We start from the raw sequence: 27909 nt of genomic DNA, 5'->3' as shown, positions 1-27909 counted from the left end.
AGGAACTTATTTCAATCTCTGGCTGGAACGCCAACAAGGTTACCTTATTATTCTGGAATGCAATTTATCAAGAGAGATCAGATAATTAGAGCACATTCAAAAATCTCCTACTAAATGTGTGGACAGATACTACGAAGGCATTTTGCCAAAAGGAAGTTCTGACATGGGAGCTGCCCACTGCCAGGATCTCTATAGCACAACAACAGAAGGGTTAAGACACCTGAATTTCCTGGATTATAGATAGGCTACCTTTCCAAGCCTATCTAGGAGAAGGATAACCCTGACCCCAAACCTCTGCTGCCTTGCGAGAGAAGGCAAAGGAGTAAACCATACTCATATCCAGAGTGGAACTTCTAAGGTGGTTGGATGGCACCTTGAATGGCGCCTCCTGGCAATTGCTGCAGCAAAGCTGGTGCCAAATGCATTGCTCTGCTTTTCTTTGGACCGTATCAGGGGGCCTTGTCCTGGGCTGCCCAGATGATCTCCAGACACACTGCCCAGGCTTACGCCCCGGGGAGGTCACTTTGGTGCTGCTTATGCAGCGGTCTGACTTCACCCCTGGAGGTGCACTCCATTGTATCTCGAGTCAGAGGGATGCTAACAACTTCCAATAGCCCCATCAAGCATGGGCCAATGGTCAGGGATGATGGGAGTTGCACGTCAACACCTGGAGGGCCAGAAGTTCCCCACACCTGCTAGACACGTACGCCAAAAGCTTGCCTCCTACCATCACAAAACAAAAAGTTTGGGCTGGGAGTTAGGGAGACATCCAGCTCTTCATCCATGAAAAGCCTGCCAAGAAGTTGAAAAGAGGTTGCCCTTGGGCAAGTGGAGACTGTTCTCATCTACGTTGGTTGCTGTCCTTTGGAATATCTGAGGTTGCCTTATACAGCGTTGGACGATTCGTCTTTCTAGGTCAGTACTGTTTACAATGACTGGCAGTAGTTCTCCAGGGTTTATGAGAGGGACTCTTCCCCAGTCCTATCTGGAGATGCCAAGGATCCAACTAGAGACCTTTGGCATGCATGCAAGCAACGCAGATACGCTACTACTGAGCTACAGCCCTCCCCCCCGCCAATTAAACAGAACACAGGACACCAACGACAGCTGCTTCACCTGTACAACAGAGCAGCTTCCACTCACTCCAAAGATGGTGAAAATGGGCAAACATTTTAAAAGGGGAAGGAGCCCTCAAGAAGTTTGTTCTGTGCACTACAGGAGAGTGGGTGGGGTAGGAAACGCTGCCCCTTCAACCAAGTCTAAAGTGGACGGGGGAAAAACCCAAGAGCCTTACCTGGTCTCTGCAGAAGAAGGGACCTGGCTGAGACCTGCAGATCTGACACATGGCATCTTCCAGGTATGGATCAATCTGAACCTGCCCCGGAGGCAAGGAAAGGAAATTAAAGCCAGAGGGAAGGAGCCCAGGGGACAAGGCAGCACAGCTGGAGTTCACAGTGCAATCTTAATGGTGAGAGGGGGAAAGAGGAAACGGGGGCACGCACTTCAGAGGAAACAAGCAGGAGCAAAGGCTGAAAGAGTTCTGAGTCTCCTGCGAAAGCAGCTGCAAGGGCTTGATGTTGAAGAAGACCGGTGCTACTGCCAGATTCATTTGGCTAAAGCAGGCATAGGCAAACTCGGTCCTCCAGATGTTTTGGGACTACAACTCCCATCATCCCCGACCACTGGTCCTGTTAGCTACGGATGATGGGAGTTGTAGTCCCAAAACATTTGGAGGGCCGAGTTTGCCTATGCCTGGACTAAAGCTTTGCTTTCATTTCATCCACTGGAGAAGCCTGCCCCTTTCCCCAGAAGAGGACCACAGGGGTAGTGGTCTCTGCACGGAACATGAAAATCAACTAGGTGCAGCCTCCCATAATATGTATCCCACCCCCCACCCTGCATAAGAGTGAATGGTTTGTTTATACACATTCGTCATAGTGGCTTCTGAGGCACTAAAGCCAGTTTGGAGACTGACTGACTGGCAAACTTGTTTCAGTTACTGTGTAAGGAGAAAAAGATCGCCCTTTCCCAGCATATTTAGAACACAGAAAGCTGCCGGAGTCAGACACATGGTCCATCAAGATTGCAATTGCCTACAATGACTGGCAGCAGCTCTCCAGGGTCCCTCCCGCGGGGGATTGAACCTCAAACCATCTGCACGCAAGGCAGATGCTCTACCACTGCGCCACAGCCCTTGCCTCTTCTACTCCCACCATTTCTTTGCTCAAACAGGGTTTTTTGCAGGCCTGGAGAGGGCCTGCCACAAACTCCATGTACAAAGGCTGCTCCGGAAGGAGAAAAACTGCTCTTTTTGGTGCCTGTTATATGAAGAACCGGGTGTGCTTACTTGAGGTTAATGCACCCTTTTTTGAGGCCTTATTACAAAGCGACTGCTTTGGTAAGATTTTAATCAGGAGCCAAGGGCAACACTTCCTTAACACGGTTATTCTCTGCGATCTTAAATTATGAAAGGGATGCTTTACATATAAGGAATTTCTTGAAATAAATGCCTTTACAAGCTTGCTAGTGTGGATATAAATATATTATGAAATATGTTTGATGTATTTATGACTGCTTCTGATGCACCTATATATTGATCTGTTTACTGTTCCCACAAGCTACTTAAGAGCACACTTTGGAAAACCAGCATATAATAAGCTTGATGATGCTAAGATTCCTGGAATATCCAACCTCCTCTGCAATGCTGGAAGAAAATCTCTGCCAGGAAGAGACAGTACTGAGATAGGTGAACCAGTGGCCCAACTCCTCGTGCCTTATATCTGCTATTCCCCCCCAGCTCCCTGCTTACTTACTGAAATCAGTATTTAGGGGAAGAAGTCCTACTAGCTTAATTCCTATTCACACCCCAGCTCTAGCAAGCTCTCGCTCTCTGCTGATGTCCCCCCAGGATATATATTTTATCCCACCTAGAATCTCTGTTCTATTTCTAGGGACTATGCAACAGCACCCACTTTAGGGATCCTTGCCAATAAGCACAACACAGGAGCTTGTCTTTTCCTTTCGTGCCTCTCACCTTTTTTGTAAACTTGGTTGTTTTGATCTCCACAAATGCAGCACTCACTGCTTTCAGATAGCTGCGCTGGTTGTTGAAGGTGACACGGCCAGATCCTGAAACAAAACCCAGCCCATTAGTGCAGTGCGCAGCTCCAGGGAAAGATCCTGATACGTATCTACCAGCATAGTAATGCAAGACTTATGAGTCAGCACGAACGTGACTTGCTTGCCAAGGTCTACCACAGCAGGAAGGGAGAGGGGGTTCAGAGGTTAATGGAGGGGAGGGATGCTTGAGGAATTCAATCTTTGCAAATTCCTATACGGAACGTCCTGATCTGCAACCCACAGACTAATGTGTAGATTGGAACCTAGCCACCAACAGATTTCACACGACAGCAGCAAGGCAACCCGCCTCTCCCCTTTATTCTCACAACTAAGCAGAGATTTGAACCATAGTCTTCCAAGTCCTAGCTCTTAAGTGCTACATCACTCTTTTTTAAGTGATTTAGACTTCTTCAACAGTGCAGATTAATGTAGAAAAAGAATGAAACTATGGGTGAACACATGAGAAAGTGACACTGGCCCGAAATAGTCAGATTTATCTATTTCCAGTAGCAGCCTGCTGCCTATTCATCTTCACCAACTATACTCAAGAGACTTCTAGTGCTGAATGGACGGTTCAAAGCCTTTCAAGTTAAAAGCCAAAATAATGCTGTATAGATTTACAGCAAGGGAAGCTAATCTGTGACTCTCCAGTTATTGTTAAGATTTCAGCTCCCACCAGAACCAGCCAGCATGGCCAATTGCCAGGGATGATGAGAGCCATCAAGTCAAACAACATCTGGAAGGGCAAAAGTTAGCCACCCCTGATTTATACCATCACCATCATGATAACCTGAGGCAGAGATCAAAAGCTACAAAGCAGGCAAGTCTTTGGCTGGAACAGCCTACCCAGAGGGAAACAGTTGAGTTTAAAGGGCTGTTATCCAGCGTTCTCGGTCCACTAGCACGTGGCTGAGTTTTAACGCTGCACAACGGAGGAATCAAATGCAGTGGCTGCGCTAGCAGAAACTCATTGCCTTGCAGAATGTGCAGTCTGCTGGGAAACAAACTTAACAACAACCTTCTCATGCACTGTCTTGCAGAACACCATCCCGAAGCCACAAAATACTGCCAGTCGAACAAGGGAACCACCAAGTGCCTTTAACTTAGCACTACGTGGGATACAAATCAAAGTGACCACCAACCTTTTCCCCAGTCATGCTATCCCAGCAGTAATATGCCACCCTGTGCAAGGCCATTTGACACTCTTCCCACAACCCTCATGGCACTGGCTTAAGCCAGGCTTGGGGAAGGAGGCATGAGACTCTGGCAGGGTCCCAAAATCCACCCACCTCTGTCCCAGAGCCTGATAAGTGCTTGCCCAGCTTTGGGAAGGAGGTAGGAGGACTCTAGAACTCTGCCAGAGCCCTCATGCCTCTTTCCCAAAGTGGACAAGCACTGAGAAGGCACCCTTTTCAGCTGCGCATCTGGTGCGACCGCACCACTCGCATTGCCCTAAAATTGCCTCTGTATCCAGGGTCTTCAACTTAGCCATTCAACACCCTTTTCAATTACAAGGTACCATCTGTACCTATTTTTGGCCATGGTAAGGTACCACCAAAAGGCCCAGAAACCAACAGAATATGAACGAATAGTCGTTGATTAGCCTCACTTACCAATAGGGTACTTGTGCTTGTCTGTGTCGATACCTGCATACACGACGCCAGCGAACAGGTCATTGAGGATCCCTGCTAAAGCTTCGGCATTGAGCATCCCATGAAGAGCTCCCACGAAGACTGTTTTGCCAGGGTCAAGCCTCTGGGTGGGGCTGCGCACAAAGTTGCTGTCTGCCAGGACCCATGGGATCACTTGTACCTGAAGTCACCCAAGAGAAAACTGTGTTCGAGTTGAGTCCACAAGCCAAGTATCCTCCCCCTTTGAAAAACAAACCAACCAACTTATTTCTAAGTGCACCTCAAATGGTCTTCCCATGCCCTTATGCCAAGTGCACTTCAATCATTGTAACCTTCCAAACCGCTGAGTCAACACACAAATGGCTGCTCTTACATTCAGACTATCTGACTTTTGTACAACTGGCCTTTGGTGAAAGGTGCCCTGTTGGGATCTGAGCTATTAAGAGACACAAACTAAGCTGATGGGAACTGTAGTCAAAACCCCTGTTGTGGAAGGCATAATGCCTAGTTCTGGGCACCACAATTTAAGAAGGATGTCGACAAGCTGGAACATGAACAGAGGATGGACGTAGGAGCTGTTCAACATGGGAATGGTCTCCCTTGGGAGGTTGTGGACTCTCCTTCACTGGAGGTTTTTAAGCAGAGGTTGGATGGCCATCGGATCATGGATGCCTTAGCCAAGATTCCTGCATTGCAGGAGGTTGGACTAGATGACCACTGGGGTCCCTTCCAACTCTACTATTTGACGATTCTATGGAAGCCAGGAAATGGCTAAAGAATAGTTCCTTTATTCCACTTCCCAATTCTGGTACACTCTGGTTCACTACTCTATTTCAACCGAATATTGTGTCCTGTTAACAAGGGGGCTGCAGTCTCTTTTCCATTCAGTTCCTCTATGCAGTTAAAAGCATATTCTGCCTTCAAGACTGCATTTATTACGCATTCCCTGTGAACAGCAGGGTTGGCATGACCCAGTGATAACATATGCTTGCACCATGGAAACAATACTTTGCAAGCAGTACATTTATGCAACACTTGCCCAGAGTATAGTAGAGCCAAGATATGCGACTGAAGAGCAACACAAGATGTAGTCGTAGCCCTAATCCTTTGTGCACTGCCCAAACCAATCTCACAAGGGTCACGCCATCTAAATTGAGCATCCCACTTGAACACCTGAATTCAACTAGGGACAGAGGTAACTTGTTATAGATGTGTGGTGCTAGTATCTTAGGGATGGTTTGCTTAGCAGAACACAACCTTGCCCTTAATTTGGGACATGCAAATAAAACACAGAAGGGGGACTGAGCATCCTGCTGGTGTGTTTGCAACCCGTTCATCTGACTGGGCTACCCCAGCTACTCTGGGTGGCTTCCAACAAAATATAAAACACAGTGAGACATCAAACATTAAAAAAACTTCCCTATATAGGGCTGCCTTCAGATGTCTTCTAAATAAAAAATATTTGTATTTTTTTGTGGCTGGTTGCCAGCACATATCCAGCCATCTCTCTGCAACCACAGGCACTAGAAACAATATTTAAAGAAGCTATCTTCAAGATGATACTATACAATACATGCTGAATACACACACACACCCCACTGGCAATGTCACAGGGCAAGAAAGCAGAAGCCAACCAGCAACGCGATGCATTCTTCATGGTTTTACTGCTTGTGCAGCCATCCTTCAGCAACAAAGACCTCCTATTGGAGAAGATCAATGAGGAGCCTTGCTGCCAATTCTGTCAACGCAGAGTCACAAGCAACCTCTTCCAGCATCTATCACACTCCACAACACATTACCCATCCTCTGACCCACTGGCAACACAAACCATGTGCTTAGAGACCTTCAGAACCAGCACTTTCCCAAATGCGCCACTCTCTATCCCTATCTCTCTTCCTGTCTAGCTAAAAGCTGCATGTGTTTGGAATCAACAACTATGCAACATATGGCACAATCAGCCTTTGTGCAAACTGGGAGCAAATCCACCCATCACCGAGGGTAGCTGCCTATGCAGAAGTCACCCTGGAGAACGAGAGGCCGCTGCCAGCGCTTCGAAGGCAATACATGGCTCCTAAATAAAGCAATACGAGGTTATAGCCACCTAACTGGGTGCTTTGTTTCGACTGCACAGCGGCACATCCTCTCACCTCTTTGCAGCGCATCCTGCGGCTGGACATCTTGAAATAGTACTCGCTCAGGCCACTGGGACTCAGCACATCACGGGAGCAGTTCTGGAGCAGAGCACGCACAGATTTCTCTGATTCAAACACCAGATATGCATAGCCTTGGGTGGAAGACAAGAAATTTACTTAGAACGCAGGGTACAAGCATGCTCCCTTCTTCCCTAGGGAGTGTTTTTGCAGTGCAGTTCGTGTTAAGAATTGCCCAGTTGTACTCAATGACCCGACTTAGTTCAACAGCGACCAGTTTGATGTTTTGGGGATGCTCAAAAGCAATGCCAGTCTCCTGCCTGCCTGCTGGTTCATTAGGCAGGCTGCCTCTGAACATTGAGGCTCCATTTACATCTATCAGTGGCTCATGAGCCCTCTTCTCAATGCTTTGGAAAGTGCAGGATCAGAGAAAGACAACATTTTGTCTATATACCACTTTCACAAATACATAGCAGGTTATTTCCACCACTGCATAGAGATGGGGGGAAATAATGATATTAGGCTATCTTCTTGCAATGTACAGAATCTCATTCCCTTTCACCGCTTCCATTAATGGAAGATGGAAGAGTTGGGTCAACTGAGCAATTCTTAGGCACAGCAGAGATTGAAATCCTCTACTCCAGACTGCCACATTTGCCAGAGACGCAATTTTCTCCCCATTAAGTACTCAAATGGTGCACAAAGACTGCAGTGCCAAGCAATCCAGGGTGCTTGCAAACCGTAAGAAGTGAGCTTTTTCATTTTGCTAACACAGTGCTATTTCTAGATCCTGTTCTGAGCTAACAGCGGAAGACAGTCCCTGTGGGTGGGGATAGCCAGGGTGGGATGGCTATGCTGGGGAAACCACTGGTATGTCCGACTTCCCATGGCAGGCAGTTGGGGAGAGAGAACAGAATATACTTATCATGTACTTTTCCCAGAAAAGAGGGCTTGCTATTCCAAGCAGGAGATTCCCCGCTCCCGGCAAAAAGGAGTGTGCACACACTAGCACTGGAGAGAGTCAGCATGTAATTGTGTACTTTAAATCAAAAGAGGTGTATGGGCTAAACTGGTGTCCCTGTGCACACGCCCAATTAACGTGTGCGTGAGCTGAGCAGTAGCAGCCATAGCTCTGTCTAAAGTAAAGGCAGCTCCCTCTGCCCTAACAGCACCCACTTCCTTCTAAGTACAGCCACCATCACCCCTCTTGGGACCTGCTAGATGTCCTAGACGTCATCCCTAACTACTGGGCATCCCTATAGGTCATCCTGGCTAAGCCGGTGAGAGTTGTAGCCTGCAACATCTGGAAGGAACCAAAGATGGGAATGCATCTGAACTGCCCGACGAGTAAGGAACGGTGCCAAAATTGGAGAGAGGGGAAAGTGGGGGGGGGGGGGGGACCGAGCATGGAAGTACTCCAGGTTTCTCAAGACTGAACATTAGGGCTGATGCATCTTGAACATCAGAAAAAAAGTCACTTCCCCAAATGCCTTAATGGCAAAGCAAGGTTTTCTGCTTGGCTCAGCAGAAATTCAAGCCTTAATACAACTGACTGGGGAGAATGGCAACAACAGCTACGGCTTCCTCAGCACAAATAAACCCAAAGCTCTGTTCTTTTCCCTTTGTCCTGTGTGACAGCCACCGTGTGAACACCGCTATGTGCAGCCCCTCACCCCGAAAGAGCTGGCAGATTACATTAACGGAAAGAACCTGTGCGCCCGAGTGAGGCCTGTAATCCTATGGTGCTCTACCTGTCCGGTCACCTCCATGCAGCCATGCCAGCCCAGCAGCCCTCAGTGCTCTCTATACATAGCATGGATAAAAAGGTTCCTACCATGTCTGTATTACCTTTAGGCATATTACCTTTGGGAGGGTAGCGGGGGTGCTTGCTATCCTTACCAGGCCACTCCACTCTCAGCGAGCCAAACACACGGAAAGTGCTGATCAGACCCGCTGCACAAATGAGAGATTTAGTTTAGAGGGGTAAGAGAGAGAGAAAACCTCAACTCCCGTGCATGGAGTTATGCTCTGGGCATTTTTTTAAAAAAACCCAGTAAAATATAAACATACAGCAATGTAATTCAATAAAACTTCCCCATGGCTCCATCAAACATTGCATCAATAATGGTCGGCTAACAGATGCGTGTGGTGCTGTGCTCTAAACCAGAGACTAGGGCTTGCCAATCAGAAGGCTGGCGGTTTGAATCCCCGCATCGGGGTGAGCTCCCGTTGCTTGGTCCCTGCTCCTGCCAACCTAGCAGTTCGAAAGCACGTCAAAGTGCAAGTACAGTGGTACCTCGGGTTACAAACGCTTCGGGTTATGTGTTTTCAGGTTGCGGACCGCGGAAAACCTGGAAGTACTGGAAGGGTTACTTCTGGGTTTTGCCGCTCTCATGTGTGCAGATGTGCTAAATTGCGCTTTGCGCAGAAGTGCCAAATCGCGTAACGCACATGTGCAGACGCAGCGCTGCAGGTTGCGGATGTGCCTCCGTCACGGGTTACGTCCGCAACCCAAGGTTCCACTGTAGATAAATAGGTACCGCTCTGGCGGGAAGGTAAACGGCGTTTCCGTGCGCTGCTCTGGTTCGCCAGAAGCGGCTTAGTCATGCTGGCCATATGACCCGGAAGCCGTACGCCGGCTCCCTCAGCCAATAAAGCGAGATGAGCGCCGCAACCCCAGAGTTGGTCACGACTGGACCTAATGGTCAGGGGTACCTTTACCTTTAACAGACACATGGGAGGGACAAGCACAGGGGAAAGTTTCCTGGCCAGCAAAGAACCTCAATGGAGGACAATTATAAACCACTGGTAGGAGTGTCACTTTAGGGGGTGGAACTTAATTTTTGACTTCTGAAAATGTCAGTTAATGCCAAATAACAACTAATGATGATATACAACATAACTGCAAGTACTTGATTTCTATGCTATTTTGCCAAGCAAAACTAAATTTTATTAATTTAACCAAAATCTCTTTTGAAATCCCAAGCTGTGTTACAACTTTTTAGCATCCCTCATTTTTGGAATGTGAAAGCTGAAAAACTCCATTGCAGTAGTAAGGTACGAGTTGGTCGGGTCAGTCGTTTGGCCACTCAATGGATTTCGCACTTCTGTGCTCCATATCCAACCCAAATTCTATTCGCTACTCCTGATATGCATTTTCTGCCTTCTCATGTAATGACACTTGAATCATTCCCGTTTTTGTGCAATTCAGTACAGCAGCTCTGATATTTTAAGTGGCATTCTGTGAAACACATAATAGCAATTACGTGGGGGACTCCACCGTTAGTGTCTTAATTATTTGCAGAGCCCACACACTCCATGTGAACCTATCTTTATCCTGACTTCCCTTGTAAAGCAGCCTGGGGAAGCCACAGAGAGGGGATTTTTCTTGATATTATCTGTGACTGACTGGTCTGAGTTTGCCCAGCAAGCTTCTTGTCCAGCAGAGGTTTAAATCTGGCTGTCACCAAGCCAAGTCCAATGTTCTATTCACCACAATTCACCACCTCATGTTCAGAGCATAAACAGCACGCTATGTCTCTGTTCTAGGCCACAGACCAAGGAAGACGAATATAAGAATATACTTCAATGCATGAAGCTGGCTCGTATGGCCTACTTTAACTGGCACTAGCTCTCTCACAAAAGTCTTTTCTGTGCCAAATAATGGTAGATAGCAATGCCAGGGATTTGAGTGTGGGACCTGCTGGGAGCAAAGCGAAGAGGCTTAGTACTGAGCTATGGGGTCTCTCCTATAATTGGTGAACTGCTTCTGGAATTCATGTGGTTCCAAAAACATGTGGTGCTTTTTGGTGTGTGTGTGTTTTCTGTGCTTTGTTCTGCTTTGCAGCAATTTTCATGCTGACGTTTCTAAATGTTGCATCATTTTTGGTATTTTTTTGTATGCTCCTGGGCGGGGGGTGGGTAAGCTTTGCCACCCCCAAAAAAAGTAGCTCCTAAATTAAATAACCATAGAATTGTATAGTTGGAAGGGACACTGAGGTCACCTGGTCCAATATCCTGCAGTGCTGGAATCTTTTGCCCAACATGGGGCTCTCTTGCACCACTGAGCTATCTCCAGGTTTTCAGATAAGCAACACAATACTTTATACTGAAAGCACACTAACTTTAAGAATAGCTAGGCTGAGCAAACAATTGATTAACAGAGGCAGCTGTACTAGCTAGCATTGTCAACTGACTAGCTCCAAGAGCAGTTGACCTGAATAGGCCACATCCCTTGAGGCTGTAGACTTGGTATGGGGAGCCTGATGTTGATGCACTAAAAATCCCTTCATCCCTGGCCAGTGCTCATGCTGGCTGGGGCCAACAGTTGAGTTTCCAACACTACCTGGGGGGGTCACAGCTTCCCCACCCATGCCCTGGCTCCCTTGAATAAGAGGCAGATTAAGTCAGGATGAGCTGTTCTGAGGACAGACTGTGGAAACCCCTTAATCTTGCTCTGAAACATTAATAACCACCTTCAGACCAGGAATGGGAAACCTGTCTCTCTCCAGACATTGCTAACCGCAGTTCCCATCATCCCTGACCAGTGGCAATGATGGCCGCTGCAATGGGAGTTTTAGTTCAGCAACATGAACTAAATGCATGTGCTTTTTGTCCGAGACTCTTCTGCGTCCCCCCCATTCCAGAGAGGTTCAGAGGGTGGCAACAAGACAATGGGCCTTTTCTGTGGTGGCTCAACGATTGTGGAATGCTCTCCTCAGAAAGGCTTGCCTGGTGCCATCAGTGCATGTCTTTAGATACTAGGCAAAAACATTCCTCTTTCCCGAGGCCTATGGCTATTAAATAACCTACGGTTTGTGAAAGTGTGGGGAAGTGGACCGTTATTGTAATTATTATTTTGTTATTATAATTATTATTTTACTATTTGTCTATCTGTCGTTAGGTTTTTCAATATGTTTTTATCATTGATGTTCTGCAAAGTGTTTTTAATGTTGTGCACCACCCTAAAATCTTCTGATAGAGGGCAGTATATAAACTGAATTAACAATAACAAGAACATCTGGAGAGCAGCAGGTCAGCCAGCCCTGCTTTAGAGAAACCGGAGGGACAGTCTCTACAGTGCGAAACGTCCCCTGTAAATTAGGAACAAAGGTCACAACAAGACAGTTATAATCACACCTTAATGAAGTGGGGTGGGGAAAAGAGCTAGAGAAAGCCAGACCCTTCACTCCACAACCTGCCTTAGCAGTTACTTGCCTTCTGTGATATCCCAGGGGACTCCTCCTAAGAACACCTTGCAGGAGTAGATTGGATTCTTGTAGTTTCGGGGCGGAAGCTGCCCACTCCATGTGCAGGTTGCCTCGTTCACAGCTGAAGACAAGAACCAAAAGAGAGAGAAGCTTCGTCTAAGAGCTCAGCATTCATCTTGCACCCAACTCTCCCCCGTGCCAATCTCCCCATGCAAGGCAAGTCTCTGACTCACCCGCTGCCTGCTTGTGAAGCCTGGCTTCCCTTTCGATACTGAACGGGTCGTCCACGGAGTCTTGGATGCCCCAGGAAGGCCAGGTAGATGCTCCAGACCACTGCTTGGGGATGCTGGTTGGGGTGGAAGTGACTGAAGCAAGAGTAGCTTGATCTTGATCCAGGTGGGATCCTGCTCCACTTAAGGAATCCCTGGCAATGCCACCAAGAGGCAAGAATGACATCGGTGGGGAGATCCGGAGATTCGACTGCAAGAGAAACGTGTTAAGAAACACAGTTTGAAGGAGCCAGGTATGTATAATTTCAATGCAGCGGTTAATCTAAAGCACCCTAATATCCCTCATCTCTCTCTATGATCCCACCTTAGCCAATGGTAGGAAAGATACAATTATGAATTCAGGATACTTAACAAAAGCAAGGGGACTGGGGTGGTGGAACCATTTCAAACTATGAAAGGACACAGTATCTTTTTCAGGCTTTAAAAGGGTAAAGGTAAAGGTACCCCCGACCATTAGGTCCAGTTGTGACCGACTCTGGGGTTGCAGCGCTCATCTCGCTTTATTGGCCGAGGGAGCCGGCGTACAGCTTCCGGGCCATGTGGCCAGCATGACTAAGCTGCTTCTGGCGAACCAGAGCAGCGCACAGAAACGCCGTTTACCTTCCCGCTGGAGCGGTACATATTTATCTACTTGCACTTTGACGTGCTTTCAAACTGCTAGGTTGGCAGGAGCTGGGACCGAGCAACGGGAGCTCACCCCGTCGCAGGGATTCGAACTGCCGACCTTCTGATCGGCAAATCCTAGGCTCTGTGGTTTAACCCACAGCGCTACCCGCGTCCCTTTTTTCAGGCTTTACCGTGTACCAAAGGTGATAGAACATCATGGACTCCTCATATATTTTCTCAGCTTAATATAATGAAAGTGTAAGGAATGTCTCGAAAGGCAGGTGGGGGAGTCTGTTTGAGTCTTCAAGGTAAAGTATTAAATTACCAGAAGATTATCCACAAGGAAAGTACTAAATGACCCTAATGGATGAGCCAAATGTGCGATTTAAGGCAATCTAATAGGTTGAATGATAGAAAATTTCTGCTTTTGTCTACGGCATGCTTCTAGTCGTGTTGGAAGTTTCTGTGCAAAGCACAGTAAAAAAGATGCTTAAAAACCCAGAAGCAAGGTTGCAACATTTATTTCCTTCCAAGCTTTTTCTCCCCATCCTTACCCAAACTGCTATGCATCTATTCTTTCTTTCAGAGCCAAAATGAGTATCATGTGATTTTTAAAAATATGGCTTTTAGCTGATATTGCACGCTTGTATTTTATCTTGTTAAGTGAAGTCACTCTAAGACTTCTTTGTATGAAGTGACAAGCAAATGCTGCTAATCATAAATAATAATAATGGGCAAGAATTCCAAATCCACGTTACCATGGCAGGCATAATTAACTGTATTTTGGCAGCTGCCACATTCATTAAATTATATGCAGCTTTCATCTACACGCAACGAGAATAGGCTCATTAAATGCAAGCTTCCAGAGCTACATATATGGCTGGCTAAGGCCCTGCACATGAAACAAGCAACGTTCATATTAACACTGACAGCTTATTGCCACATCTCTTCTCAGACCTATGGCAAAAGTGGCAGTGCTTGGTATTAGGCTAGTATACCTGTTTTACAAAGCCCTGGACAACTTGGGTCCAGGACACCGTAAGGGCTGCCCTCTAAGCCCTGATCTCCCAGACTGATCACTGAGATTAGGGAGGCAATCCTTGCTTTGGACTTCCATGCATCTCTTGGAGACTTCTTTATGTCGGACAGAGCTGCGGTTATTTAAAATTTTCTTGCATAACTGGTCGTTTTGATGCTTCTCTTGTGTTACTTTTAACGGTTTCTGTGTTGCTGCAAAGTGCCCTGGTGTTTTGTGAGAGGGTGTTTTATAAATACTTTTATCAACTACACACAATCAATAAGGGTGCCAAAAAGTCTTCAGCACAGAATTCTACAACTCTCTGCAGAGTTAAGAAAGCTACGTTTCTAGCTTCAGGAAAGGCTTCAGATGAAGGCAGTGACAACCAACATCTCAGAAGCCTGTGTGTAAAGAGGAGGGTAAGCTTAACACAGCAAGTCAACAGGAGGGATAATCTTCTGTATCCATCTCAGTCTCTGTACTCCTACTAACCCACTAAATGATGTCTTTCCTCGTCCTTACTCTGCTCCCTAACGAAAAGTGATTTGGTGAGTTCTATCACCAGAAGTCCATCCAAAAACGCACTGCATTTCACAACCTGTTTATTTTGCAGCAGTTACAAAATACAGTCGTACCAACGCCTTAGTTGTTGAACAAATTGGCTCCCAAATGATCAAAACTTGGAAGTGAGTGTTTCATACAGTTTTTTTGTGAAGCTTCCTGCAGCCAATCAGAAGCTGTACTTTGGTTTCTGAACGCTTTGGAAGTTGAACGGACTTCCGGAACGGATTCTATTCGACTTCCAAGGTACAACTGTACATCCTGCTCCCCGCCCAATTTTCAGATCCTCTACGCCTTCTTAAAGCTATTTTGCCCTAACCAAGGAATTTAGTGTAGAAAAAAAATATCCCTTCCAACTTTGTAATGAGCAGGAAACCAAGTGTTGTGGTGTATCTTGCACAAGACCAACAGATCAATGATCAGTAGACCCAGCGGAATGTGCAATGCTTATTTAAATTGTGAGCAGATCAGGGTCTAGCAGTTTTGCAGTCACAGGTTATTTCTCCAGGAATACAATCTGAAGCAGGACTCTTATGCTGGTGCCATTTGGCTTGTAAAAAGCTATAGTTTGGGAAAGCAGAATAGCTTAAATCCACCCATCCAGCTGCTTGAGTATTCTCCCATTTCCTAGCGACTGGATGGGGAGTCCACAGCCAGACCATGTTCTCCGAAGTGCCATCAAATCAATTCAGAATTTCAGAGTACCCACCTGCCCTGCCACAACCTCCCCACCGCAAGGATACAACCTCCCCAGCAACTTACAAGAAAGTCTGAGAGATGGTCAGAACCAGAGCTGAATCCACTGGTGTCAGAGTCTGAGGGGCTGCTGGAGCGTGAATACAGGAACGAACGGGCGTTGTCCAGGCGGGAACCCCTCAAAGGGTTCGGAAGGCTATCAGTCAGCTCAGAGCCAATGGGATCCATTGTCAGGAAATTCACAGGGGGCTTCCCCAGGGGATTGCTAAACACACTAAGAACTGCAAAAGAGACAAAGTGATGCTTTATGTACTCTTCAGCCCTGGTACCCTCTGCTCCCCTTCAACCAGATGGTACTTGTTTGCTCTCAAAAAGAAAAGAAAAAATCAATTTGGGGAAAAGACCTCCTTGAGGATTATAAATCACCATCCATTGCTGTGTCAGGGAACTAAAGGACTGCCCACAAAGATATGTGCTAATTGCTCCAATGCAGATGCCCACCTATACCAAGCACACTGGCACCAATACTTCTGAGTGAAAATAAATATATGATGACCTTTCCAAGCTTTCATTTGCTGCCCCACGACTCCTGCTGTTCCACCAACTACTGCATGCAGGACCCTGTCATCTGTGGCTTTGCACACAAGGGGAATGGTGCAGACCATTTATGAGATGCCTCATGGCCACATGAACATCTCAGGCAAGGACATCAGGAGATGGATCCACTGGTCCCATGAACATGTTTTGCTCTCGAGAAGCACAACATGCCAGACAAAGCTGCAAGCAGAGGCAACGTGCAAGATATGCACGATCTCGAATACTTCAGTGATATGGGACCTCCCAAATCTAATTGTCAAGGCTGCCTCGTTCTTTTCATCTCACTGTGCACACAGACTACATTAAACCATGTGTTCTGCTTACACTAGGGCCTGTAAGCAGAGCCACTGTCATCAACAATGCTTTCAGCTCAAAGCAGTTTACACAAAGGGCATTATCGGTGACACTGGCTCTGCTTGCTGTGTGCTCCCCTCGCAGATAAACCTCGCCCAGTCCCCTCCAACACACCACTGGACTCTCTATAGTTGCACACAAGCAAAGGGGCGAATCACCAGACACAGAGAGATTGTGTTGCTTTGAGAAGCAAGAGCTCTGCCACGATGTTGGCATTTTCCTTGCCTACATCTTGACTGGGCTTCTATGTTTGTATTTTCAAGTAGAATAGCTAGAGGCTTTACTCGCAGTAAAGAATAAGAAAAGAACCTGCGCTATGCGAAGCTGGTAAGTAGGCACCTGGGCACGTTTGCGGAGATAGGAGAATTGTACCTTACCTTTTTAAAAAGAAAAGTTGCCGGCCCTCATGATTTCAAGTATGCACTTGAACACATGCAGAATCCTTTGTTGTCGTAATATTCAGCAAGTGGACCTCTGAGCCCTTTAAAAGTACACTCCTTAGTCCTTCACCCCAGGTAAATCACCTTAGCAAGGATGCTCATCTCTTAGCACTCAAGTTTTAGGAAACTTAAAACAAATGGGAAATTGCCAACATGTATTAACTATAAATAGTCTAAAACAGAAGAGTCTTGGGGTCTCCTAATTAATTAGTTCACATTCTTGTTGAGTTCAGATGTCTTATCTGTCCCTGTGTAAACAAAGTCCCTACACGGTCTTCTGTAAATACATTTTTATCCATGTTATCTATCATCTTTATGTCCAGCTTAACACTGCAAAGGCAGCACTGGATTATTGTGCTGGCAGCTGTTTCTCGCTCGCAACAGATGGAAGTCTATGCTGGCTGGGGGGCTGCTTACACAACTCATGAGTAGGCTCACTGCAGAATGTATAACAGGTAAAGTCAACCCGCTAGCATTCTATTTGCATGATTTATTATGGGTTCCAATCTTGAAGTATGGGTATCAAACGTGGATTTCCTTAACATGGAAATCTCAGCAAGAATTGAGCTCAACCAGGTGATTCCTGGCTTTTACAGTAACTTAAGGCAAACCTGATAGGAGAGAGACCTGCAAAGATAAGCTGTGCACTGGTGCCTGTGGTTCTTGCTTTGATGAGTCTTAAGGGACAGTTACCGTGCAACTGGGTATCAAATGAGTATTTATATCTGGATGCCAATGCAACACGTTTTACCTCTGTGTTAGGCTCCCTGCCCTGCAGAACAGCTTGTCTGAACATAAGAAACCCAAACGCTTCATATTCTAATGCCTTCTTTTCCATCATACCAGCACTGGACATTCTTGTCCAAGCAATCTGATGGTGGGAACAGCAAGACAAAAGGTCTCAGTGGTTAGAGCATCTGCTTGGAATGCAGAAGGCCCCAGGTTCAATTTCCAGGGACAGCTGGGAAGGACTCCTGCCTGAAGCTCTGGACAGCTGCTGCCAGACAGTGTAGAAAATACTGAGCTAGATGCAGCAATGATCTGATTCAGCATAATGTGGTTTCCTATAATGCGAAGGTGGTTTGGAGGGAAGCTGACGTTATCTCAGAGAACCATCTTGTTCGGGATGCTTATTGCTCCTATGAAAACTAACTGGCGTCTCCTCACCAATGTTGGCTTCATAGCCAACGAAACCCTGCCTGAATTTAATTTGTCCCATTTTTAGAACAGATTCAGGTAAGGTGGTATTCAATTTTAACAGAATGTGACGACAGAGACACTGTCTAGGAGACAAGCAGTACGATGCTCCTATTTGTTGTAATTACTTTTATACTGCCCTTCAATTATATTCTAGGGTTGCTTACAAAAAAGAAGTGTAAAATCCATATAAGCTGTAAGCCACAAAATCATGAAGTAGCTAAGAACAGTAAGCAGGATTAAAATTACATTGGAAAAGATTGGGGATGGAATTGTTCAAAGGTCCTTTTACCTGAAATCAGGCAATGGGTGTCAGTGGCAAGGCAAACTTTTCCGGAGAAAGCATTCCATAACTGGTGCCTCCTTTTGGGTATCTACCTGCCTCACCTCAGGTGGAAGCTTACTCACACCATCTTTGCTTTAAGCATTAAGCAAACACCTACTGAATGCTTCTTTAACTACAGAGGACCAGACACTAACACCACCCACACACAAAGTAGATTCTCAGAACTCTACAACAACAGCAATATTCTGCCTCAGAAGCTTCAGAGCTCGATGTTCCAGGCTTCATGGTGGGCCTGCAATCCTGCCAATTTCTAGATGCAAGGGTTCTAAAGCAAGGTGGCCTCCTATCTGGAAAAAGCATTTCAATATTACAACAAGGGTTTTGTGGTGGTGGTGGGGAAACCAAGGCCCTCCTAATTCTGCAAGTTGTTTCCAAAAATTGGCCAGCCAGAATGTCAAAAGGAGCTTCCAAGCACCATGGACAGAAGGGGCAGGAACGCTGTCACACAGCCAGAATCTAGAGATACCGAGTATCATATTCTGGTTGTGAGAGGTTGCACACAGGGTCAATTTCTGTTCTGCTATGGTAGCCTGGATGGCTATATTCATTGAGAGGTTACACCACTTGTACAATCACTTTCTGACTCCGGCCAGTCTATGTGGACATCATGAACTCCCTCTTGAGACAGACAGGAGGTACACTTCCACCCACAGCTGCAGCAGAGAGGCCTCCTCCTGTAGCACTCACAGAGCAAATGTCTCCTGGTGTTTGATATGTGTTTTTGCTGTCCAAATCAGGACATATCTCTGCTTCAACAGATCCACAAAGACCAGAAGACCTTTGAAGACGACTCTCGACTCCCAACTAGTTGTGGGGATTTGTATGCTCTATTGCCCTTGCAGAAAGCTGGAGTGGCATGTTTCCTACCAACTAGGGATGGACAATATCTGGTTTTCAACACTGTGAAACAAATTGTATGCTTTTTAAAATTCTATTGTTATCCAACCCTGCCAAGATATCTGGTAGATTTGCCAAATGTTGAAATGAGCACAGCCTTCACACAGGCAAGACTAAATGACCTTCCGTTAGCAGATTGGATGGGCCGACACAAAGGAGTTCCTAAGGAGGACAGAGTTTGCAGCTGCAATTCTGTGTCATAACTCATGTACTCCTTGAATGCGCTTTTTATAATGACCTTCGAAACAAATTATATCCACCCATTGTTAAGATCGCAGAAGGGAAGGACGTCTCTTGCAAGGCCCTTTTTTGTTGTTGTCTGACGTAGAGAGGTATATAACCTTTTGAACATCCAAACTGCTTACCGAGGCTTTACAAATTCATGTCATAAAACTGAAAAGGGGGAATGGGAAATGATTTACCCTGTAATAGTTGTGGAGTAGAAATGTAAACCACTATTAGCAGTATTCTTGTTATTCTTGTTTTTATTTGTTTAATGGCTGCTTGCAAAACACAATAAATCGAACTGAACTGAACACTGTGATATATCACCAGGTAAACATTGCAATATACTGATATATCACAAGGTCTGAAATATAAGGAGGAAGGAAAAAATAAGGTGGGAAGGGAGAAGCAGCAAAGTGTCTATTCCTGCATGTGGACTTCAAACCAGTTAGGGACGGAACGTTGCCCAGCCCTAGCTAAGAGCAATGTTCTCCTACAGAACCTTATTTGCATCTTCTTTTGGTATTGGTGGCAATCGCTCTTTAAACACACACACACACACACACACACACACACACACTGCCCAGTTGTCCAATCACTGAATAAGAGGTGTGTATTTTAGTTTATTGCCGATTTTAGTTTTTTCAAAATTTTAATTTTTTTTAAAATTGTTCTATCTTTTTAGCTTATCTGCTTTTGAGGGTTTAAAAAAGAGAAAACAACCAATAAATTACAAAATAATACTAACTAACAATTCCTGCCTCAACATCCTCCAACATGCCCCAAAAGGACCAGGAACCATTAACCCAGCTCTTCTATTGGAAGCAGTGAAGACTGGGAACGGGTAGGAAGATTCCCTTCCTTTCCTGATGTTCACAGTAAACACCTTCTTGTTTTAACCCTGCCTTCTAGAAGATGAGTTAACCACATATCCTGCAAGGCTCCATTCCTCAGCTGACCAAGAAATTACCTCCTTTATTCCCCTTGCAGCTAATAATTTTGAAAGCCTCTATCATGCCCTTTCTTCAGTTATTTATTTTCCTAGTCTAACAAGTCCCAAATGCTTTAGCATCTCAGTGTTAAGGTGTACCAATCCCTTGATGACTTTTCAGCTGCCATTTTCTATGTGTTTTCAAGCTCCATCTCCTTTGAGATGGTGCTGTTAGAACATTTGCACAATATTTTCAATGTAGCTGCACCCAAGGATTTGGGATAGCACTAATAAGCTTATAGTTTTGTTCATATTTTTCCTACTAATTCCTTAACACTAGATTTGCCCTTTTCACAGCCAACAGTACATTGAGACAAACTTTTCCGTTTGCTCTCCACAAAACTCAAGTTCCCTTTTCTGAGTAACTACTTCAAAATCAGAACCCCACCAGCATTTACTGTATGGGCCGAATATAAGCTGCACCTGCAAATAAGCCGCACCTTTAAAATTCGGCGGATTGGGGGAGGCTTGGGATGGGATGGGTGTCGTTGCCCCACACTCCCGGGCTGCTGGGGGGGGGGAGGAGCCATGTTGCTTTGCCAGCGTCCCCCCCATTGCCCCACACTGCTTCCGGGAGGAGGGGGGGGGAGCTGCGCCGCTTTGCCAGCGGCATAAGGTCGCAAATATAAGCCGCACTTGACTTTTCACAATTGGATTTGGGGGGGGGGGGAGTGTGGCTTATATTCAGGCAATTATGGTATATGATTTTTGGTTTTGCATGTGTTCACGCCAGTTCTGCAATTCCATTGCCTACTTGCCCAGGTTCTGGAGCTCTTCAATCTGTAGTTTCACTATATTGAATAGTCTGTAGTAGTCAAGTTGGCAAATTACATTAGGGTTCACCTAACTCCAGGTTATTTATAAGTAGATTACACAGCATTGCTCCAAATAAATTATTTCTTATTCTTTTTCCCTAATGGGATAGATCCATTGTTTTATTTCCCCTAATTCAGAAGAAAGTATGCTTATTTATTTCTAGCTTTTATTTCCTATTTCCAGTTGGTATCTGCATTGCATCTGAATTGGTTTTATATATGCATTATTGTTGTTTTAAATATATAAATAAAACATATAAAACAGTTTTTAAAATTGGGTTTTAATATATGCAGGTTTTAAAAACCATTGCTTTAGAATTGTTTAAAAATTATGCAAGCGGACTTGAGAGCCTCCTGGACTGAAAGGTGACATGCAACTGTTTAAAAATAGTGTATTTTAAAGCACCTGGGGACCTACACTCCTGTGAAACTTCCACATATAAGAGCCAATTAGCAAATATTCACTATGGGGCAGACGCAAGGACAGAGAAGGAACATGTTTCTCCATTCAAGTAAATAGGAGAGGGAATACACAATTTGCATGGAACCCCAGTACAGGACTGAATTAAAGCTTCTCCCAAAGACATGTTAAGACTTTCTCAACTGGATCCTTTTATCTTTTAGCAACATACATGGCCAAATGGAATGGAAGCAAGGAAACTGGCTTGAGCCAGTGGCGCAGCTTAATCAATGTAATGCTTTAATGGCAAAGACCTGACAGCTCAATCTTAGTGAGACAATGTTCTGCCTCTTATTGCCAGCCTGAGAACAAAACTGTGAAGCAGACAGCACTCCCAAGAGTGTACCACACTCTTGGTTAGTGGCAACTGACTACAATGGGACCCAAACGACTGATAAAAGAAGATACAATTTACTGAGATGGCTGTGTCTTGGTATGTTCATATGCTTGCCACATACAGCACAACACACAATGACAATTTTCAACACTTCTGTCCCCTAGACAGTGGCCTAGAAAAGTTAATATTCATGAAGTGGTACTTCGGTTCTCCAACTTAATCCGTTCCAGAAGTCCGTTCCAAAACCAAGGCACATTTTCCCATAGAAAGTAATGCAAAATGGATGAATCCGTTCCAGACTTTTAAAAACAACCCCTAAAACAGCAGTTTAATGTGAATTTTACTATCTAACAAGACCACTGATCCATATAATGAAACCAGTAAACAATGTACTGCAGTCACACAATCAATCAATCAATCAATCAATCAGTAGCTGAACTGGGTTCTAAACTGTGACAAAAAGAGAAACACAAAATAAATAGCAATAACAGACAGACCTCAGCGTAACACTGAAAATGGAAGTGTGGCACTCAAATCAGAAGTGTAACACTCAAAACGGAACACATTCGGCTTTCAAAAAAGGTTCGCAAACTGAACACTTCTGGGTTTGCAGTATTTGGGTTCTAAGTTGTTTGAGTATCAAGGCATTGAGAACCAAGGTACCACTGTACCTAGGAAGACTGATGCATTTAAGGTTCAGAATCAACACCAAAGAACTCAGCAAAGAGTCAGAGACTGAACTGCACATGATTTTGTGAATGCTATCTGCAAAATAAGCTTGAAGAGAAACAAAGGAGTGGTCAAATACAGAGTCTCTGGTGGAAGGAGAAAGAGGGCTGCCTTAGGTGGTCTTAATCCAGCACAGCTCACTCCAGAATGGCATCGTCAAAGGAGAAGAATTAAGCAAATCTTCCTGTACTGTAATTCTGTTGCTCTGTCCAAGAACTGCCACTCCCAAGCTGGCAATAGCCCAAGCATCATCACTTGTGACTCAGCTGTTCTATTAAGCACTGGAGAGACCCTCTCTATGGAATAATCTGGGGAAACTTTTTCTTTTCTATACCAGATCAATAAGCACAGAGAAGGACAATCTTCCCTCTTTCTAGGAGTAAATTGACTCCACGGATTCAGAGGCCAGACAGCATACTGGCTCTCTATCCTGTCAAAGAAGACAGGATTAGAAAGTCTCATAGCTGTTAACACTTGTATTCCCACACCTCTCATAAGAGCATCTAGCAAAAATATGCAAGAATACTTCTGAGCAAGGAAATAATATAAAAAGGGAGGGGCAGTTCCATGGGACCCATTGTAAAAGCAGCTAGGGCTGTATAAACATTGCAGAGGTAAAATCACAACAAAAGTAATTATTTCTCTCAGTTTGGATTGAAGCTGTTTTGGGAGGAAACGCACCAAAATCCAGTATTCCATAGGAGACGATGAGATAGATAGATAGATACAGAACAGATATGGATTATGGCTAATGTCAAAGCAGAAGCAGGAGCACACTGGTCGCAGAGGAAACAGGAATGTGTACACAGCCCAAGGGTGAATAAAAAAAGACTACCCAAGCCTTACATAGGTGGGGTGGGAAGCTTAGGAAATGCAGACATGGGAAAACATTTTACACCAACACCCCCGTCCTCTGTAAAAAGGTCTCTGCAGAAATAAGCCCCACAGACTTCAAATGGGGCTTACTCCAGAGCTTACTCCAAGGATGACGTGCAAATTTGTGAAGCATTCCATTTTTGTAACAAAAAGTTGCTTGGGAACGTTGGGGCCTTCTTGGTGGTGGCACCCCAATTAAGGGACTCCCTCCTTGCAAAGAGATCTGGCAGTTATCTGCATGCATTTTGGACGCCAGTTGACAGCAGTTCTGCGTGCTGCTGGATGCTAAACATTAATGCTGAGCCTTTGCTGTTTTAGTACTATAGAAAGCCTCCTGGTGGTTTAAAAGGGTTGATTATGTATTGCTGGCTGTGTTTGTTGTTTCGCTTCAAGTTCTGCACCCAGCTCTGGGATTGCCTGTGGCAATGAAGAACAGCCAACAAAATAATTTTAAACAAATGTCTACACGGAGCTCCCTTGTCACAGAGAACAATGTGCTGTATTGACCAAATCCAATGCCCTTTTAAATGTGTTGTGGGAGAGGGATTATTGGTTTGTTGTTCTTATTTTTACTATGCATTTGGGGTTTTTTATATTGTAACTTCATGTTGTGAACCGCCCTGGATCTGCAGGTGAAGGATGGTATACAATTTTTAAAAATAAATAATAATAGTAATAACAATAACAATAATAAAGGTAAAGGGACCCCTGACTGTTAGGTTCAGTCGCGGACGACTCTGGGGTTGTGGCGCTCATCTCACTTTACTGGCCGAGGGAGCCGGCGTACAGCTTCCGGGTCATGTGGCCAGCATGACTAAGCCGCTTTTGGCGAACCAGAGCAGCGCACGGAAACGCCGTTTACCTTCCCGCTGGAGTGGTACCTATTTATCTACTTGCACTTTGATGTGCTTTTGAACTGCTAGGTTGGCAGGAGCAGGGACCGAGCAACGGGCGCTCACCCCATCACGGGGATTCGAACCGCTGACCTTCTGATCAGCAAGTCCTAGGCTCAGCGGTTTAGACCACAGCGCCACCTGCGTCCCTAACAACAACAACAACAACAACAACAACACTTTCCCTACATTCAACGCTTTTACAAACAAAAAGCAAATTCAATAGCTACTAACCACAACGACTAGATTCTGCATCCACTGTCAAGAGGTATTGTGTCCCTGAATGCCAGCTGTTGTGTTCATCTCCAGCTTGCAGGCTTTCCACAGGCATCTGGTTGGTCACTGTGAGGATAGGATGCTAGAATAGATGGGCCTCTGACCTGATCCAGGAGGCTCTTGTTATATTCTTAACTAGGAAGAGCGACTTGGAATGTGCAGATGTACACATCTGTACAAATCCAGCAACATGTGGGGAGGAAACTGAATGGGAAGTCAGAGAGTTCATACAGCATGAGGCTACGATGGGCCTTCCAGGCTGTTGTGGGGGCTTTCCTCACCAGGTGTATTCCACAACATGGATCACAACCACAGCACACATTTGAAGCACTTGTAATAATTTTAACAGCCATGGCTTCCCCCAAAGAACATCGGGAACTGTAGTTTAAGGATGCTGGGACCTGAGGTGTCTCCTAACAACTCTCAGCACCCTTAAGCTACAGTTCCCAGGATTATTTTGGGGAGGGCAGAGCCATGACTGTTGAAGTGTCGTAGGAGCGCTTTAAATGTATGGCGCAGATCCAGCCACATTCCCGACACAAATAATAGTGCATTAGTGGTGAATTTATACTGGACTGTTTCCAGATCTTACTTTATTGGTTGTTCTCTAAAACTGCCACAGGGGCATAACAAAAGCAGTCCCGAAATTCTGCAAACATTTGTGTTATGGAAAGTTATGGGATTTCAGCATCAAGTTACACAATATGCCCCGACTGGAAGTGAAGCAGTTGTTAAAAGGTAAAGGACTCCTGACAGTTAGGTCCAGTCGCAGATGACTCTGGGGTTGCGGTGCTCGTCTCGCTTTACAGGCGAGGGAGCCGGTGTTTGTCCACAGTCAGTTTTTTCAGGTCACCCGGTGCAATGGAACACCGAAACCAGAGCAGCGCACAGAAACGCTGTTTACCTTCCTGCCGGAGCAGTACCTATTTATCTACTTCCACTTTTTGGCGTGCTTTCGAACTGCTAGGTTGGCAAGACCGAGCAACAGGAGCTCACTCTGTTGCGGGGATTCGAACCGCCGACCTTCTGATTGGCAAGGCCAAGAGGCTCAGTGGTTTTGACCACAGAGCCACCCGGGTCCCTTCGAAGCAATTGTTACCACCCCAGAAACTTTTCCAGATACAAACGGTACTGCAAACAAGATCACATTATGACCACCTCAGTAGCATCAGGAGCACAAATAATCATGAATGCAGAGTAAACAGGGATTATCTGAAGGGGCTCTGAATGTTTTTATCCTCTCCTTCATTACACATGACTACTACTAAAAGTACTATCATTACAACATTCCATATGGAGTGTTAAGAGACAGGACTAACTGTATTGGCAACCCTAGAGAAGTTAACTGTACACAGCGATTCGCACTCCACACCAACATTTCATATCTTAGGCCAGGAAATCCCTATTTAGCACCAAGTTAGTAAATTCAAAGGCAGCTTGGACAACACACTCTAAGTTTCAAACACAGTATTCCGAGTTTTATGTACAATCTAAACTTTCTATTGTAAGCAGCATTACTGATATGGGGAAAAAGGGCACATCTCTATACTGAGCCACAATAAATCCATTCTGTGAAAAATTTTCTGCCTACTGCTGAGAAAACAAAGAAAATTCCGCAAATGCTAATTGCACGCTGCTAATATATCTTGCAAATTAAGACCAGGAATTTGCTTTTTGACTGAATTATGCTCTGCCTGAAAATCAGATCTTGAATGAATTGCACATTAGCAGGTTTAATTACAAGGGTAAGCATACCATTCTTCCATATCAGAGAAGCCAAATTGCATTCAAGGATACAGGCAGCAGATTTAAGGGGGGGGCGGAATCTTCATGACCTGTTGCTATGTACCAACAGGATGAAGTTTTTTTTGTTTTTTGTTTTTGAAAAAAGGACTTAAGGTTTTAGGTACAAGAAAGCAAGTTTAGCTAAAGTTGAAAGCAGGCTCATATTCACCATAAAGCTATTATTGAATCCAGCCTTAGGGTTCAAGTTCCCACTGGACAAAAGTAATTAAGGCATTGGTTGTACTTGTAGGAAGTGGCAGAATGGTAGGGTGGGGGTTGTATCACTTAAAAAAAATAAATCCTGATAATAAAAAGAAAGCACAGAAAACAACAAGTGTTTCCCTGCTATATTAAACTTTGTTTTTGCCACGAGTTAACATGGAGGGGCGTTCAAAACTAGACTCCCCAGAAGTGGAACAGTCCATTCAGCTACATATCTAGCAATAGTTTAGTTTGGCCATGACAAAACGATTCCCTATATTCTGCTTCAGTGTTGAAATACCAGAAAATAAGCAAAACATGACAAGCCTTTAGAGATAATGGATATACCCTGACTTGGGGTCAAAAACTGTTCCTACCAGTTACATATTGCTTATAATTCCAATTTCCGATACAGCAGCAGAGAAAGCAAACATCATATTCCAATCTAGCCTGCAAAAGGGTGCAGATGTTTGTCAAGACACAGCCAGACTGTGGTACCATTGACAATGCCTTATATGACCCCGTTTATATTTAGAGAAGAGAAAACCTGGGAGTGGGGAACAGGAAAAGATGCTGGGGCTTCCCCCCCCCACTTACAAATTGGCAATTTTAAATATTATTATTATGAAATACTGTATTTTAGACTGATGAACAAAACGTTAAAGACAATATGTTCATATATTTAGTACCCCAGAATGGTGTTTTTTTTTAATATACCAAAAGACAAAAAACAAAAATACAAATGAAAAGAGAGATAAACACAGTATTAATTACAAGATTATAAAGCAAAAAATGGTCTTTGGACTGTAGACCCGACCTCCCATCTATTCCCTGTTTCAATTATGTTACTTGTTGCCAGTACACACTTTTATCATAGATTGACTAATTCTTAATTTATCTTAGATCTCGTATCTTTCTTAAAGCTACTACTGAAATTATTCAAATACTGAGACAGAGTTTAAACTGCTGTAATTATTTTGCAAATAAACTTTGAAGACCTCCCATTTTGAAACAAATTCCTGTTTTGGTTTGTTCTTTTATTTTTTCTGATAGGCTAAAAAGAGAGAGCACGTGCACAGAATTCTCAAATGCAAGAGCAAGATGCACTCTGGCCTCTTGGAGGGCACCGTCGTTGTCACAAGAGGATTTGATGCCTTCTTTGCTGTGGCCTCCCTTTTGCTGGCATAGTTAAGTGGACCTGTTTCTGA

At 44.8% G+C, this 27909-nt stretch overlaps 1 protein-coding gene across 12 annotated transcripts in view; it reads right to left on the bottom strand.

Moving 5' to 3' along the window:
- CPEB1 (cytoplasmic polyadenylation element binding protein 1) overlaps positions 1 to 27909 on the bottom strand; it is a 49295-nt gene that overhangs the window by 1558 nt on the left and 19828 nt on the right. For 9 of the 12 annotated variants that reach the window (XM_080981548.1, XM_080981541.1, XM_080981551.1 and 6 more), the window contains 8 exons: positions 15349 to 15563; positions 12345 to 12591; positions 12119 to 12232; positions 8750 to 8854; positions 6899 to 7035; positions 4734 to 4932; positions 3035 to 3129; positions 1295 to 1375 (listed from right to left, as the gene is read on the bottom strand). In XM_080981548.1, coding sequence (XP_080837674.1) covers positions 1295 to 1375; positions 3035 to 3129; positions 4734 to 4932; positions 6899 to 7035; positions 8750 to 8854; positions 12119 to 12232; positions 12345 to 12591; positions 15349 to 15563 — 1193 coding nt within the window. The remainder of the gene's footprint in view (positions 1 to 1294; positions 1376 to 3034; positions 3130 to 4733; positions 4933 to 6898; positions 7036 to 8749; positions 8855 to 12118; positions 12233 to 12344; positions 12592 to 15348; positions 15564 to 27909) is intronic. The other 3 variants (XM_080981546.1, XM_080981544.1, XM_080981547.1) reach the window with 2 other exon arrangements.

The sequence above is a fragment of the Podarcis pityusensis genome (assembly GCF_964106645.2).
Source record: "Podarcis pityusensis genome assembly, chromosome: 14".
NCBI lineage: Eukaryota > Metazoa > Chordata > Lepidosauria > Squamata > Lacertidae > Podarcis > Podarcis pityusensis.
Note: the sequence above shows the minus strand (reverse complement) of the source record. Positions and strands in the feature narration are given on the sequence as shown.